Genomic DNA, 17926 nt, shown 5'->3' on the forward strand with positions numbered 1-17926 from the left:
TGTGCCGTAAGCAATTTCCCTGTTGAGGCTGTTGTGTGTCCCTGCCTGTCGGCGCAGCACTTTGAGCAGTCCCCTCTGCGACTGCTGGAGCTGCAGGGGTGGGGATGGCAGGTCCCTGCTCGGATGGGGAGAGGAGCCTGAGGAGGAGGCAAGCCCCTGTGTTAGAGCAGCAAAGCAGAAGGCAGGGCTCCCTGTTCCCCTCCTCAGCCACGTGACAGCACCCGCTTTAGTGTTTGGGAAATAGCCTGGGGTTATGTGTTTGGGTCTTAGCTGGTCTTTGTGGTGCTGTGTAAGGCACAGGCCTTCACTGCATCTTCATTTCCCAGCTGGTGAGACCAAGGGAATGTGTTTTCTGTGCTGCGGGAAGGGCCAACCGCCCTCTCCCCATTAGCAGCACAGAAGTGCTTTTCCATCACCGTCTTCCTCAGGCTTTTGAAAGACAAAACTGTATCCCTGGGACTCCTTGGGGCACTGTGCTCTCCTCCCCACCCTGGTGCCATCTGCTATGGGATGTGTAGCAGGGACTGGAGTCAGCCTCCTGCTTCCCACCCTCTGCCCCTCAGCTGATCCCATAGAAAAAGCTCATCTATAGAAGACAGCTCCTCCATCCTCTCCCACCAGGAAAGCCCCATTGCTCTTTTACTCTGAGCAACAGCGGTGCTCTAACCAGCCATCCCCTCCACTCTGCTCTCCCCGGTTGAGCACGGAGAAGGGAAGAGCGGGTCTGGACAGCTGATCAAATTATAAAACACTGAAAAGGTCAGAGTGGTACCATTTGCTGTTATCTTTCACAGAACATAAGAGGCATTAAAATTCTGCTGTCTCATTCATGTAACAAGGGAGAAAACTGTAACAAGAGAGGAAAATTAAAAGGGGAAAAAAGTCTTCCCTTCTGCAATCGGGTCAGGGAAATGGAAACGGTGCAAGTTTAACTCTTGTACTTAGCTGTGACTTCCAGGGGCTGGATGTAGCTGCGTGTGTGGGTCCAGCCTCTCATTTCTGTGTAGAGGAGTTAAAATCTTGCTCAGGGACAGTCACTAGTGTAATGAATTTAGTGGCCTCAGGTTTCTTGTTTTGAGTTCACCACCTTGGACTCTGGCAGAGCTTGCGCTCAGAATCCGGGAGGTGTTGGGGATGGGGAGAGATCAATCCTGGCAGGTCAGTTTGGCATGATTGTTAGTCTGACAAGCTGGAATAACATGATGTGAGGATGAGCAGCTGGCTCAGGCAGAGGTGCTGAGGACCGGGACAGCAATGGCCAGGATACACATGTATCAGTGTTGCTTCTAAAAGGGGCGATAGGGCTGCGTGAAGCATGGTGGGACAGCACTGACGTTCATTGACTGGGTGACCCACTGCCATGAAACAACTGCAATGGAAGGGATGACCAAACCATGTTTGACTTGGGCTTTACAAGAGCTGTAGAAGATGTGATCTAACTTGTATGTCTTTACCTCCACACTCAAATCACAGTGAAAAAGTTATCACCAATAGCGAGCAGATCTACCCAAGCAGAGCCGTGGTCTCCTTTCTAAAGCAAGATGCATAAATGGAAAGGGTATAGCTGTGTCCCTCAGAGTTGCCTGCTGATTTCATCCTAGCATCTCCATTGCCGATTTTGGGAATTTCCAGGCTAAGACGCTCCTTTCTTTTGAAGAAGAGCAGGGCCTGAGTTAAATGCCAAATCCTGACTCTACCCCAGCCTGTAAATTTTGTCATCTGCAAAACCCAGATGCAAACTTTATCACTCCAGCTCCATCCTGTGCTCTTGGCAAAGCCATGCAATTGATGTTGCTTGGCATCCTCCAGCCTCCCTCTCTGCTCCCCTGCTTTTCTCCCCCTCCCACAACCTGACTTGTCCTCATTTGCTGGAAACTTTGCTGGAGATCTGTGTCCTGCACGGCCCCCAGACCTGTCCTCCAGAAGGAGGATGCATCTTACCAAGCTTGTTCCTTCTGAAGTGGTTCTTGCTTACCCCCAGCATTGCGTTCACTACCCACGTCCTCCTTGATCTGATGGTACAAACCCCACTTTGAACCTCTGCTCTTTCTCAGCAACCTGTATTTGTGTTTGATTGAGCTTTCCTGCCCTCACCTTTGTACCATGTCAGGCTACTGGGGAATATGATAACAAAAGAAAAGGGCCAACATAAATCCATTGCTTCTCCACGAGTTGCAAGGAACTGAAGGAGTTTCCTTGCCTGCCAAGAATGTGGTATACTGAAGATTGCCGTGACAAATCATAGAATCATTAAGGTTGGAAAAGACCCCTAAGATCATCGAGTCCAACCGTCAACCCAACTATGCCCACTAAACCATGTCCCTAAGCGCCTCATCTACACGTCTTTTAAATACTTCCAGGGACGGGGACTCCACCACTTCCCTGGGCAGCCTGTTCCAATGTTTAACCACTCTTTCAGTAAAGAAATAGTCCGCTTGTGTAAATATCAAAGTGCAATCAGTCATCTGAGCCATCAGCAGCTGAAGAGGTGAATGGGTTTCCCTGAGCCCTGAGAGGAGGCTGGGAATGGTGTGTGTGCACGAGCACTTGTGGCTTCTGGGGGGACCTGCTGCCCCCAGCTCCCCTGCGGCCCATGTGGCTCTGAAGGTGAAATGAACACTGGGGAGATGCAGCCAAACAACTGCCTCCATCTCAAACGCTCAGACCCCACACCGTATCCCAATGGGCAAGGAGGTATGAACTGACTTGGGAGAGCAGCCTCCCTCCAGGTTTGAAGGATGGCTGCCCAGAAATCCAGATTTTTCCCCAATGAGAAACAGTGGAGGAAATATTCTTGTTCCAAAAGTTTTTGTTTCAAAAGATAGAGTTTCCTCTGGGAGGTTTCAGCCTGATTTTAGGTGAAAATGCCTGCTTTCAGCCAGCTTTACAATATCATTGCAGTTAAAACAACCAAATAAAAATAAAATCTGGAGTCATATTTGAAGTAAAAATGAAACCAAAATGTTTTGTTATTTCCCACTGGAAAACTGAAATTGATGTTTCCCTGAAAACAAACATTCTTGGTGGAAAAAAAGCATTCTTCAGCACAAAAACCTTCTTTGCTGAGTGCTTTTTCTAAGAACTAGCAATACTTCTAGATTTGCTTGAGTAATTGCCACTAACATGCCACCTATTTGCATTTTGCTGGGGCTGCTCTTAATGTAAGAGTTACACGTGCAGTGTTTTGTGCTTTCTTCTGCTGTTTCTTTTAATTGAGGTAGCGCTTAGAGCCCTGAAACACAATGGTAATGCCATTGTGCCAGGTGCTGGAGTGTTGCAGAGCAGTTGGCAGTGTCTGGCCTGAGCTGTGGACTGGTCCAATGAAGCTGGGGAAAGCAGAATCGGAGCAGGAAGAAAGCAGATCAAGTTGCTGAAGATGCCAAAATAAGCTGGGGCACTGATGGAAGGATGTAAATTTTTTTAGGTGCTTCTCACTGCTGGTGTCTCCCCAGACCCCAGTGCCATGGGTGCATTTCATCCCCAGCCCTTTATCAGCACCCCACTACCCTGCCTTAAGGTTTGATGCAGGAATTCCCAAAATCCTTACCGTGCTGTGGGAAGATGGACTGGGTAGTGGTGAGGGTGGCAGGGAAGGGCACAAAGCGGGAGCCCAGAACACCCCCCCCCTACCCCCCCCCAGTGCCACCTCGCAGCAGCAGCCCATGCCCGGAGCTGCCCCATACACATCTGGAGCTGCCTCCTCCCGCCGTTTCCAGGGCTACTGGAGGAAGGAATTGCTCACATACCAAACCGGAGGGAAGGCGATGACTAAGCAAATGTCAGAAACGCTTAGTCTGGAAACCACGCTGCACCTTCCCTGGTCAGAGCTTAACGCTGTCTAGACGATGGTCTGCCCTGTGCAAACTCTCAATTAATGTAATGCCGATAGACTGGAAAAGTGCTCAGAGGTCCTTCCCTGCCTCAGCGCTGGCGGGTGCAGCCCCAGAGCTGCCTTTCTGGGGCTTTTCTCTGCTCGGAGAGCAGTGAGTCAGGTGATTTAATGGAGAGGGGTGTCATGGCCAGGAGAGGAACTGAATGGGCAGAGACTAGAGCTGGGTACTACGAGCTCCCTGAGATTTAAACCCAGTCAAATGTGAAGCACCTCCTTCCTAAAAATCACAGCTCAAGCAAGGGAGGTATATTATAAAGAGAAAACAGCAGCATGGAGTGAAACAGTGACTTGTCTTGCTCACTCGATGATTAAACTCAAGTCAGATCTTAAAGTCACTCTTGCTACTCCTTGGTGAACCTGACTCATGCATTTAGTTTCTTTTTCTCTGCTTGTGCTTTTCTCTGTTGGCCGTAGAGGTAAGCCTGAGGTGATTTAGCTCCTAACGAAACACTTAACTCTCGTGCCGAAAAGCTAGGAGGGATTTCTGGACCATTTCACAGCAATAGGCTGCATCAACAAAAAGCATCTGATGCTGTTGGCCTACATCCCAAAGCCCTTGGTGCTATATTCTCGTGTGCTGCCTTGTCAGAAAGCTGCTGTGGACCACAGGATACTTCTTGCCTCTCCTGCAGCTGTCTAAGAAATTCCCCACAGATCTCTTTCTCCTGCCTCATAATTCAGGTCGGTCTTCATATTACGGGGAAAACTTGCTGCAGCAAATCAGCGGCGCCAATGAACATACAGTCTTCTCTGCGGGATGCTGCTGTCTGCTTGTATTTCAGATGGCTGCAGCATGTGGACAAACTTGCCTGCCTGGTCAGTGGAGTGAAATGAAACTCCGAAACCCACGACTGATGCAAGTGCAGCCTCCCCTGGAAAACTGCAACTTCCATCTCCGCTCTGCCAGCTTGTAACTGCCCAATGGGCCCAAAGGGACTGCTCTGGAAATTTGGAAAACAGAAACATTTGCTGCTGTTCTGGGACCTGGTACATCAGGTTTCAGCCCAGAGCATATATTTTTTAATGGCTGGATTATACAGCCCAGAAACGTTGAGCTTATGATGAAAATACTGCCAGACTTTTATCTGCAGCAATTCCAGTGTTCTTAACAGCCCAGTGGAGAGCGAAAGCCTCCATTATCTGAACTGCCAATTAATTTAAGCACAGTCCCCTATCCTGTTATAAAGATGTCACTTCCCTGCACCAGTGACGTTGCTCTGGCCTCTGAGGTCCCGCAAGCTCTGCTTGGTGGGACCTGGCTGCAAGGCCCACTTGCATTGCTGACTAGTAGGTGTCTGTGCTCTCATGTTGGTTTTGGGAAGGGGTTTATCATGCTGTGGTGGGTGAAAAGGGATAGGCAAAGTGGGGAAAGAGTGGGCAACTGCAGTGTGGGGCGGAGGAGGAGGAAAGCAGGGCTGGCAAACCAGTGTTCAGAGAGAGTATGATGATGGGCATGATTTGTATTGGTGTTGAGGTGATCCTTGCAGTCATTAAATGTTGCCTCCTGAGCATGCAGAAGCTATGCTGTGTTCTCTGAACATCTTGATTCCAGGCCAATGTGTACCTGGGTACATCTAGTTAATTAGATTTCGTAGGCAAAACATTGTTGTTTCTCCAATTCTTTTTATCCAAGGACCTTGGTGTTTTTTGACTCCTATGCAAAGTAACTGAGCACTACTGCTCTCTTACAGACACTTTCAGTCGTGCCCTACAGAGGGTAAATTCAGTCAAACCTCCTCCTCTTGCTGCACATCTGCAGCCTGATGCTGCATGGTCCTGTACGCTGCAGCTGGATCCCTATTTCCCCAGCTTTGCCAGTGAGGAGCTGGCTCCATTTGACGCAAATAGGGCAAGAACAAGGTTTAAACAAACAAACAAACAAAAACCCAACTTGTTTGAACTGTTGAATTGGTATGGGCTCAGTTTGAGTGGGGATGATCAGGTGAGTAACTCCCCAGCCAATTTAGGTGATGGTAACTTGCATGCCGTGGTTCTAGCAGCTGCCTGCAACCAGAAGATACTTTCTAATTACGCCTTAAAGTTTCTGGGAAGTCTTCTCTGGGACGGTCATCCTCAGCAAGGCTTGCGCACAGGCAGAGCACTGGTGTTGTGTAGTCATTGCTGAAACGTGTTGTCGTGGTTGCACCATGCTGGGCAGAAACATCTCTTTGAGGCTGCTGTGCTGCAAAGAACGCTCAGCTGGGACTGCTCTGAACCTTGTCAGCTGCAGAACTTGGGCTTTATCTATACAATATAGGGAAAAGAGGGAGTTTATCTGTCACGTTTATGAAATACTGTTCCCCAAGCACCAAGCATAGGAGCTGATATGGCTAAATTATCCTAAAAACCAGAAGGGGGCAAGTTACAATTTCTGTTTTCAGTATGGAAGAAATAAATTCTGAATTTCTCATGTCCACAGCCCAGCTTGCAACAGGTTTAAAGCATGGTACAGATGGCTATGCAATTATTGCCAACATCTACTCATTATATTAGATAAGGCCCTGGGTTTATTTAGCAGAAGCAGATGGAGGGAATACACAATATTTTAGATGTCTTGGCAAACTGTGTTTTCTTTAGAACAACATTGCATGTTTGCTGTGATAGTTCTGGCCAAAAAAAAAAAAAAATTCTAAGAAAGAGGGAGAATGATATCTTTTGGGAGTGACAATAAGGTGTATATTAAAGAGGAGATATTATATTGCAAGTCTTAAAATATCTGATGCCATATTTTAATCCCTGTGACAAGAGGAGAGTTTCAGCTTTTATTTGAAAGTGTGTATTTTTTGTGGCTTGTAGACTAAAGCTAGAAAACATGACCCCAGCTGCCTACAAAAGCTGAGGAATCACAAGACAAATAGAGAGCCCCGATATTATTTTTTTTTTAAAATGGTCTACTGACTTTTAATCCAGCCTTGTCGATTTTGGGGTTGCCTACTTGTGTGACCACTGGCAATACTGCATCTCTGAGCAAGGGCCACCTGCCGCAGGTGGAAAAATTCTTGGGCTTTGGGTCCTTTGAGGCAGCAGATTTGGACAGGAGGTGTATGAGGAACATGCGTCTCTCTGCTTGCTCAGAGCATTCATAGGCAAAACATCCCTCAGAGACCACTGACCTTGGTGACGAAGGGTCCTGTGACTATCTGTGACACGGCTAGGAACCAACTCCCTGGCCAGCCTCCCTCCAAAGGGAAGAAACCCAGCTCTGTGCCCGCTTGTAGAGTGCCTGATAGCTTTGTTCTTCTCTAAAAATTGGGCTGTCAGAGAAATTGCCTGTAGGGACATTTGCCAGAAATGGATGGGGTACAATTTTCTTGTCATGTTGAACTCAACTCCAACATCATCTAGCTTGGTTCAAGCTGTTGTCTGGGAAGACACAGGGTGGCAGGTGTAGGTGAGGGAGTCAGCACTGCCCCTAAGGGTGTAACGAGGTGGTGTAACGTGGTAGTTGCTTGGAGCCCGTGGCCCTGAGAAGCAGTCAGAGCCATTCAACATGCACCTGGGGAATAACAAATCCAGTTTCTGCCCCAGCCTTTCTGGAGTTCAGTATTGGCTCTCATCCACAGCTTAAGTAGTTAGCTGTGAACTAAATGCTCACTGTATCGTCTGCTTGTGATGGTCTTAAACTGGAAGTCATGAGCACAGTGCCAAAACCAGGTCATTAAATTGGCTAGCCCCAGGCATGCAGATTGAAGGAGGCTGCTTTTCCCTGGCAGAAGACCTTCCTAGCTGATAGAGCGGGCAGAAGAGTGAGGATCATCCCCTGCATGGAGGGACTGTGGCTGTTCCCTCTGGTCACTGCAAGGAAGTACCAAAGGAGTGGTGGGTGCTTGTACACTCACTAACCACATTTGATGCTTCTTTGGTATATTGGGTTATACCACCTGGATAGTATTCTTCCACAGTATGCGAGTGGCAGCATGACCTGAGTGTCACCCCTTGGACGTAGCATGACTCCCCACGTGCTTGTGCTGGGAGGATGAACACAATGAGAGCGCAGGCAGGAGGAGAGGTGCAGTGACATAGTGATGGCAGCAGGAACCCGTTGTTTGTCAATATTTTGCTATGTTATGGGAAAAAAAGAACAGGAACATTTGAAATTCTGGTAAAGCTCTCTAGCTAGGATGGCTTGGTTCAGCTCATGGTTGGTTTTGGGTCTCTAATTGGTCAAGTGCACAAGTACATCCAGGCGTGGATGATGCTGATGATCCATTTTTGCCAGTTCTTATCCATCTGGCTGTGCCAGTGAGGATCAGCTGGCTGAGTGCTGGAGAGTAGACACAAAAAGTGTGCAACTAACTCTCCACTCTCTACCTTCCCGTTTATTATATGAATGTTCTCGGCTATCATTTTGCATGACGTGTTTATCTTTGCTCGTTATCTGCCCGTCTCTAGATTGTTACAGCATTCAGCGATGCAGTGCCAAGGTGGAGTGGGTGGACTCAGAGGAAGGCCATCCCTCCAAGCACTCCCTCTAGAAGCTAGTGCATGGTGGCTCGGTGGAAAAGAAAAGCCTGCAGTGCAGAAAGGCCCAGAAGACTGTAACCTAACAAGAGGCCTCCTTTCCATCCTGACCGATGTGCCCAGCACTGACAGATATTTTTCCTTCTCCTTTGCTCCAGTCCCTCATTGGCTGCTGCTCCCCGTCCCTCTCCTGCCAGCTCCAGCAGCACCAGTTCATCACCCCAGGAGGGAAGGCTGAGCTCTTATTCTGAAAAATTTTGTTTTGTTTTGCTTTTTAAACACTAGTGTAATTTGATAGCGATGACATTTTCTGCTCAACTCATGAACAACTACTTCTGGGGACTGGCCAAATGCAGAGGGTGATGTGGTTCTGGTTCCAAATAACACAGACTTCGTCACCGCTCCCAGGGCAGTCTGGCAAGGAGGGTCTCATTTTGTGGGTACTATAAAGAAGGAGGGTTGAGATGTGCTTTTAGTGACTCAGACCTCTTACCTCCTGCAGTGTCTGTGCTGCCCTGCTAGCCCACCTGACAGAAAAATGCATCCCTCATCCACCTACCAGCTGTGCTGTGCCCTTTGCCCAATTTCAAACTGCCAGCTAGTAGAGAGCAGAGTCATGCTCCTCTGGAATTTCTGGCACAGCAATGAAATGTAGTGTCCAGTTTGGGTGACATTTTTCGTGCACACAGGATTTGGGGGTTTGTATTTTTCAGGAAAATGGCACTTTTAAATCAAGTCAAAAATATTGGCAGACTTGAAATGAATTGCTTTCACTAAAAAGGGAAACACATTAAAAGTCAGAATACTTCATATTATAACTTGACAAATGAAACAAACAATCCCAAATGGTGTTTCATTGCTCTCATTCCCCCCCGACTCCCCCTGAAGTAAAAATACTTGAAACATTGTGCTGACCATGAAATTCCCCTCTCCTCTTTAAAAATCTTGTTTGCTACTGAGCTAAAACCCTCCATAGCTTGCCCATACACAAGAGACCATGGGGTGGGGTGCGTGACACCAGACATCTCCAGGAAAGTGCTTTGGGCTCCCAGCTCCAGCTGTCCGCATCCTCTGATGCCAGGAACAAAATTCTGGGATGCCCATTTCCAAGGGCAGAAAGCAGTCTCTCCTTTGTAATGTTAATGTAGTGAGACTCAAGGTATGACCTACTTTCCAGCCACAGTGAAGTGCAGGGTGGTTTTAACTCCTCTGTGCTCAGTTTTCCCAGCATGAGCTCACCAAAATGTTTTGGACATGTGCATTTTCCTGCCAGCTGTCATTGCTTATTGCGAATGAGCCTTCTTTTCTACTCTGTGGTGTGGTATGTTCATGTCTCTCCTGCTTAGAAGCAACAAGGACTTATCTGAGCAATTGCCTCATAACCAGAATATCTTCCTTCATCCTGGGCAGAAGCCAAGTCCTCAGCTCTCTGCACTCTGCAAAACCTCATTCATTTTGTTTGAGTGTCGCACACTGCTTGGTTGCTGTGTGTCTTGCTGTAGCGGAGGAGTGTGTGTCTACAGATGCTCCTCTCCCTGTCTTCTCCCTGGAACCTGGCTCAGGAATTACAGTCAGGAAAGTAGGTTGCAGGTGGTTTTGGTGGGGCATTCTGCTCTCATTTTGCTGTGTCTCCTCCCAGGACTCTGGAGCATTTCTGCCATGCAAAGAGGAGGAGAGAGTTTGCGTTCGTATCTGGGCAGCTCTGTATGCTGAAAGCTGGTGGCAAATTTAATGCTGTCTACAAAAGGCTCAGAAATGCACCCGTTTGGTGTGAGACCAAGGAATGAATTGGCTGTTTGTGCCTCTGAAGCAGAGCAACCCCGTACTGTTGAATATTGTTATTTCCTTGGTGTATTTTATTTTGCCTTCTGTTCCCTTCATGTTCTAGCTAAAGAGAGGTTTATCCTTCACCACAGTGAGGCCATTTTGATGGATACAGTCAGGTTTGGGACGAGCATGTTTACCTGAGCAAGGGGATCAGCCTGAGTTGCTCTGAATAGGCTGGTGTTAAGGAAAGGCTTGGGACCCGGTACACTGTGTTGTAGGTGTGCTTTGAAGGGAAGGAGCAGGCTTAGACAGCAATATACAAGTATCTACTTGGATGCTTAGACTTGGTGTTAGTCATCCAAAGGAGAGGCAGAGAGCTGGCAAGCTGGGCCCTTTCATGTAGGAGGGACTATGGACAGCTGGTGGGGAAGTCACCAACGTGGAGTGATGGAGCCAACAGATGAACCTGGTAATGCCATAAATTAAACGGTGCAATTAGCATGCCAGATCTACTTATCGGCTCAGACCTGGTGTCAACTCTATGTCTTTGGTAGTCAAGATAAAGCTCACACACCATGAAATCAAACTGAGTGAGAAGGGACATCTTTCCAACTGCTCCAGTCGCTGCTTGCACGCAGATTTGTGCTGCGGCTTGGAAAACAAGGGAGCAGCAGGACTGACAGCCATGTCGCTGCAGTCCAAACGCAAGCCAGGCTTGCTGTGCTGAACAAAACGGCTGCCCGCATCTGAGGGGCTGGCTCGTGGGCACCCCTTGGCTGGTTGCCCCTGCTGACCTGCCCTCAAGTCCCAGGCAAGGAAATCAGCCAGACCACATCACCAGCGTAAGACTGAGCAATGTCTTCAGTGTTGCACTCTGGAGTTAAGAAGGTAAAAAGTAGTCATTTTGATTTGCACTGCAGCTGAGGTGCCTCTCAGCAGACACCCACTACTAACGCTCGCCGCATCCTTTTGCAGCTTTTAGTGTGTGCAACTGGTGTAGTTTCTCCCTGTGAGTCTTGCTCATTGGCTTCATCCGCTGCCAAGACTTTGTTATCTGTTGCTGGTTGGTACATACAAGGAAACGAGGGCAAGTGGTGCCCTGTTGCCACAAGTTGCAGAGATCATGGCACCTCCTTCTCCACAGTGCTGTCTATTTGCTGTAACAGCAAATAGCAAATGCTCTGGTAGTCCTTGGAGGTCAGTGCCAAAGGGACCTAATATTTCTTCTTGCAGTGCCTCCAATAATACTCTATTTCTTGTTCCCCCTCCCTAATCCATCATGACTTGCTGCTTTCCTCCTGCAGCTCCTCCACTCGCTGCCTCAGTGACTCCACTGGAGCTCACCTTGCGCAGGTGAAGCTTGCACCCTCCTCCACCCAGGAGTGTGGGGTACAGCCCTCGCAGACCTTCACTTGGGCAGTAGCTTCCCTGATAGGAAGCTCTGTCTTGGTAGCCACCTCCACTTGCCCCAGGTTCTCCTGGCTAGGTAGACTGCAGGGCAGACACTGGAGAAGTTGGTGTTTCCAAATGAAGACCATTAATTCAAAGGCTGGGGCGTACATGGCAAGGCCAGTGGCTGTCCTGCACTGATTGGTGCGCTGCTGGTATTCCTGATCCTGGAAAGTCTTGCCAGCTCCAGCCAGAAGCATGCTGTGTGCCAGTTTGGGGTTAAAATGCTTCAGTCATTCAGAAAAGTGGTAGGCAGAGCAGCCTCCCATGGCAAATGGTTTCAGGGGGAAAAAAAAGAAACGGAGAATATATATTTTTGTAAATTTTTAACGCTCTGCATATGGTTTTAAGGGAAAACACCAGTTAAAAGGCCCGGCTACTTGAGATTAATTTTATGGGCCTTTCTTTGAGGGAAATGAATCTTTTCCATAGAATATCTCATTTCAAAAGAATTATTTCTTTCCACTTAATTTTTACTGTAAAATTCCCAAGTGTCCCCACAATGATGTGGAACCGGAAGGACCTTGCAGGTACTCCCCTTGGGTCGCTAGCTACCATGAACGCTGTGACAGCGATCCTGGTGGTGGTGACAACTCCCGTGGGGTTAGGGACCTTCTCCACCCCCCAGGCAGCAGAGGAGGAATTGGGAAGGAGAGGGTGACGAGGGTCACAGCTAGCAGGTAGCACAGATAGAGGCGACGGTCAGCCCATGGACCGCCAATGGGGGAAACATCTTTAAACTAGTCAGCCAATATTTATGGAGATATTTATTTTATTTATTTTTCCCCATTGGTTTCCATTTCCTGGCGGTCACTGGGGCTTGTTAAACGTCGGCAGTCTAAGCCCAAAGTCGGGCTTTGGGAATAGGGTTGATTTACTGGAGTTTTCTGTGCTCCTGCTTCTGTCAGAGATTTTGGGGTCAATGCTGCCAAGGTGTCTGCATTAGGTGGGGTTGAATCTGTGGGTAAGAAATGATGGTTGCTATTTCTTTTCATAAGACAGCTGCTGTACTGCTGGCTACTTTACCTTTTTTTGAGGGAAGCTGTCTGGTGGGTATTTAGTCTTTCTCCTAATCCCGCTGAAGAGATTGGTTCGGTTCTTAGGAATGGGTGCTTGGGATAAGGTCTCTGAAAAGATCGCTGTTTCCACTTACCTTCTAGGACTAGAGTTTATAATAAATAGCAAGGTTACATTAAAAATGCCTACAATTTATGCCAGCAATTCCTCCTCTAGCAGAACCTGCCCTGGCACCACTGTTGTCCAGTGGTGAGAGCCCCTTGGAAGTGTTAATCGTTCTCAGTTATTACTCTTGCTGCTTTTTGCTGTAGCTGTACGTTATCTGCTCGCAAGCAGACACGCTGAAGCTGCTGGACTTTCAGCCAGCTTTCCAGATGGAAAGTTCTCTCCTGCACGTCTCATGCCGCCTCCGTTGTGATTTATAGACGGTGATGTCAGAAGACCGGGCGGAAAACACGCTCCATCACCTGCAGATACGTGTGTGTTGAGCGTGGCCTCACCGGCTTCTCTTTGCTGAGGCTGGACCCAAGGTGTGGTTGCTCCTATAAGCAGAGACATGTATAGAAAACCCTGTATTTTTGATCATCTATTCTTGACTCTCACTCAGGACATCTCCTGTGTTTCTGTTCCTCCTCCTCTTCCTGCCTTGGGGGAGATGGAAAGCACCTCTGTCACCTGCTCCCCAGGAGATCATCTGGAAAAGCTGAAATAAACCCACTAAAAGGCCATTAAGGTAGGAGGAGGACAAGGTGGGGATGATCCTGAGGAACAGGCTTAGCTTTTCCCCATGCCAGCCCTCGGGATTTAGAGATCTGGGCCTAAGCTTGAAGGAGTTTCAAGACATTTTCTTTGGTCAGGGCTTCAGTAAGGAGATTCGTTATCGGATAGCTCTGAAAAGCACAGCGTTGTACAGCAGCGTGTGTCTTGCTGAACCAGTACACAGAAACGCTGAGCTCCGAGGTACTTTAAGAAATGGATTGCTAATTATTTATGTTAGCATAATGTTCAGGAAAGGAACTTTCCCTTCATTCTTTGCTTTCTTTTATACCCAAAGGAATAAGCTGCTTTTATAACTTATTCCAGGCTTTGCTAGAACAAAAGTTATCAAGCATTTATCACAAATTTGGCCTCTGTCTCTGGGAACAGATGTCAGTCAGAGCTTGTTAGTGGAGGTGGTGATACAGAAAGCAGCATTTAAGCAAGTTATCATGAAAGTGAGGAACGAGTGCAGCAGTCCTGAGCACTGCTGGGCTGGCAGGATGCGTGCCCAGATCCTCCACCGCAGCATATGAGCCAGAAAGATTTGATGGTCGGCCATCCTGCTCGTAAAAAAGGCAAATTACACGGAGGAACTTATTTAATGAGATTTTGTTGCACTTAAACATTTGAAGTGCTATCAGAGACAACATCCTAAGCCTATCAAATCTCAGTGTTTCTGTACAACACGTTAAGATGCAAAAAGGGCTGCAGATGAATCCATTTATTATTTGTGAGGTTATCTCCTAAAATCTTCTCTTTTGCTATTTTTTTTACCTTTCACAGCTGATTTCCTCTTCCGGCACTGGCTCGCCCGTCACCTCTGCTTTGTTCTCAGCTGTTCTCTATGCAGCCAGGGATGCTTCGGCAGGTTTGTCAGGACATGCTTGTCAGCCGGCTCCTTTGATCTCTCTATTTATCTTATTTTTAATGATAATTTCTGACTTGTTCTGGCCTAACTCACAGTGGCTTCTGTGAGCTTTCAGCTGGAGTGGGGGCAAAAGTAAAACAGAAAGATGGCATTTAGGCAAATGCCACAAAGTTAATTAAGGTCTTTCCCTCACTAGGGCATTTTTCCACGCATGTCTGTGAACAGTTTAGGGGAATGGACTGCTGAGCAGCTGTAAATTAGCTTTGGTTTTGTAGAGAGAAAAGGCACCATCTCCGTCCTGGCACGGCTTCCCCCCGCCAAGCTGATTTGCTGGGCTCCAGCTGCCACTCGGCTCTTCCCTCGCAATTACTGGGCACCAGCTTTCTGCCAGTGGGTCCTTCGGAGCCACGTGCCAGGGCTCCTGGGATGGACGCTGACCCCATAACACTTCTAAAAGGCCCGGGGCCCTCTTTCCTCCAGTTCCACTGTTTGGACGGCCTGCCTGGGGCCCCAGAGCCACGGTTGTGAACACACAGCATGGGAAGGCTGTGCAGCATCCAGCCCTCCCCTCTTCAACTAGTGCAGGAAACATGTTGGATGCCCACCTGGGTTTTCTCACCACCTGCCTCATTTACCTGCAAGGCTCAAATGTGGATTTTTAGACCTAGAGCTACCACCTCATCCCCTTGGCCTTCTGTTTCTTCCACCAAAAGTGGCTTTGTTTAGGATGCAACTGTATTTTTTTTTTCTCTCTAGGCAAAATCTGGCCAGCGTTGTATTGTTTTTCAAGAGTGGCCGATTCATGGGCAGAGGTAGCAGTGACAGCTCATCTGTACGGGCATGGATGGTTTGCATGATTCGACTGTGATTTGATACGATCCGTGGACCAGCTCTCCAGCCATGGGAGATGGTGGGCTGTAGGGTGCCCTGTGTAGGTTAGCTAGGGGATCACAGTGCAGTGATGTGGGAATTAATGAATGATTAGGGGGTTTGACTGGGATGGGGGATGACGCCGTAGTTTGATCAGGCTGGTTTTTTAGCATCAAGCCTGTTAGGAAGACTGGAATGAAGACCTCCAGCCACTGGAACATTTACTGGCACCATGGGACTAATTGATGGTGTCCCCCATTCACTTCCATTTTCTCTTTGAATTTAGAAACAAAACCATGAGCGTATCAAGCACCCCGACTCTCAGCTTGTACCAGGAACCAGGGCTCTGCCTGATGACAGCACAAATCCATCTTAGCTCACTGGAGGCTAATTGTGCTGTTAGTAGCAACGTCCAAGGTGGAGGTTTAAGATTATCTTTTGACTTGCAGTGTGCGCTATTCCCAGACTGCAGAGGTTTATAAGTGAGCAATTAAGTTGTGAGGATGGAGGGAAGGGAGAAAAGGAATGAAATCATTGGCATGGGTGCAGAAGATTAAATTAGAAGTCTCTGCATGTGATGGTTCTTGGTTTAAATTGTCTCCTGTTGCTTATGCTCAAACTGCATCGATAGAGCTGATGTAATGTGAATTTTCTGGTCGTGAAAATGTAGGAACAGGTGTCCTATAGAATAGATACTCTGCTCCTCAGGTCCTGGCTTGCTGCTGCCTCTCTTGCCATCCAACATCTCAGCATGCTTTTTTCCTGATCTCCAGCACCTCCTGCTGATGGAGTCTGGCCCTTCCCACACAGCAATGCTGATCCTGCTCTTCCCTGGCCCATGCTTGGCAGCAGTGCTAAGTCACTAAGTCAAGGACAGGGGTTTTTATCTGAGTGTAGCTGTGCTGTGAGTGCTTCCTACACGGCCACGTCCTCCGCTGCCGAGCTTGCCAGACATCTTGCATAATACATATTACATAGTAAAACTATATGTCTCATTTTGAAAAACTCTGCTTTTTCTTGTATTTTTTTATGGTAGCCGGCCACTTCGCTGAATGCTCAGCAGCCTGTTATCAGGAACTGAGAAAAAGGGCCCCTGGGCAGGCGCAGATAAATTGCAGGTGCACACTGTGGGTGCTCTGCACCTCTCAGAGCATCTCTGTGCTCCGGCATGGGACGCTTGCTGTGTCTGGGTGCTTAATCCCCAGGGGACTGCCTGGGATTCACTGCCCAAGTCTGGCAGCCTCCTTCCAGCTCTGCCCGTGGCTTATGGCAGCTCTGGAATCCCACTTTTCAGCCAGGTTTGCAAGTCCCTCTTGCTGCTGTAGCTTTTGGGGAGGGGTTGGCAAAGTGTCAGGTGATGGTCAAGGTGTTGGGGCCCCGTGGGCAGCGCTTTCAGCAGTTGTGGTTAACAAAGTGATGGCATCTTGTACATTTGGTACCAGGTGGCTGGGGGCTTGCAGACCCCACTGGTGGGCTGGTTGCTCAGCCAATTTCGCCTCGGCAGAACAGCCTGGGGACAAACCTAGCAAAAACTAATGGCAATTGCTTATAATAATTTTAAAATGGTGTAGTCGATGGGGAGCTGGTGAGAGGGTTTTTGCCCTGAACTAACTGCGTGGTTGGCTTGTGTTAGGGGAGCCCTGTCTCAAATCAAGAATATTTTTGTTGAAGCATCATAGGAAGTGCTGCAGTAATTAATGAGCACAGTTTTGCCATGCCCTCTGTCGGGTAGCGTGCCTTGCAGGGTCTTCGCTTAAGGAGTTTGCATCACTGTGGCTTGTGGACACTGTGACAATATTTCTTCCTTTGCTGCGCCCTAAAACAGCGAAGCCATTTCATTTTCTGTGCAGAGCACTTAAATTTTTAAGAATCATTCTGGTTTGGGGGCTGTATTTCTTATCAGAGTTACTGCCGTGTATCAGAGGAAATACCTGCACCCTGCTCTCTGGATATTCTCCTCAAGTAAGATGCTCTGAACAAAAATTAATTTTGCACACACAGAGTGAACTGTATAACTAGAAACTGCTTCAGATATTAGGAAACACCAGACATCAGTATTTGAGGGATTTCTGAATTTATTATAGGGAAAAGCTCTGGCAGGTAATTTCTGGCATAACTGAGGGGTTTATTTCCCTCTCACTCTCTCCTTCTGAAAAATGGTGTGTGCTTTCCTATAAGCACAGGGTGCTGCTCTTTAGCGGCCGGAGCCAGGCCTGCTCACTATGTGTAAATGGCCTCGTAAGCAGGCAGATATTGCGGATTTTCTTATAGTCTGAGCAAGGCTCAGCAGCTCTGGAGGAGTGAGTGTGTGAATCGATGGTTTTCAGTGGACACAATTTGCAATGTGATCACAGGTATAAAGTTTAAAGCAGCTTGAATATTTGCTGATTTTACACAACACTTATCCATGCTTTGGAAAGAGGAATTTGCATTTAATCTCAATTTTTCTTCTCTCTCCCCTTTCACAATTAGGATTCTAGCAACTGCTGGGACTGATTTTGACCTGCGGACCCTGCGAGCCGTCCGAGTGTTACGGCCGCTGAAGCTTGTGTCGGGAATCCCAAGTGAGTGTCACGATAATGTCATCTTCACAGCTAAAGGTGCTCTATAGCTTTTGGGGTGTTACATGCTTTTCTGAGCAATATTTTCTTCCCCTGCTTCTTCGCGGTCTGTGGCTTCTGCCCTTGCTAGGTTCTGATTTTCTGTCATCCCATTTTGTGTACAACCAGCTGATTTCAGCACCGTGCTCCCAAATTTGCAGGTGAGTGGCAGGGATTTGTCCTAGGACTCCTTTGCCTTTGAGGTTGAATTAATTCTCTGGGGCATGAAGACCCGAGACCCAA

General features: G+C 47.9%; 1 protein-coding gene across 1 annotated transcript in view; it reads left to right on the forward strand.

The window, feature by feature from the left end:
• The window catches only part of CACNA1B (calcium voltage-gated channel subunit alpha1 B), a 308891-nt gene that overhangs the window by 90875 nt on the left and 200090 nt on the right, over nucleotides 1-17926 (forward strand). Inside the window, exon 4 of the mRNA XM_076355414.1 lies at nucleotides 17556-17647. Within this exon, the coding sequence (XP_076211529.1) occupies nucleotides 17556-17647 (92 nt within the window). The remainder of the gene's footprint in view (nucleotides 1-17555; nucleotides 17648-17926) is intronic.

This window comes from Aptenodytes patagonicus, chromosome 18, assembly GCF_965638725.1.
Source record: "Aptenodytes patagonicus chromosome 18, bAptPat1.pri.cur, whole genome shotgun sequence".
Lineage (NCBI taxonomy): Eukaryota > Metazoa > Chordata > Aves > Sphenisciformes > Spheniscidae > Aptenodytes > Aptenodytes patagonicus.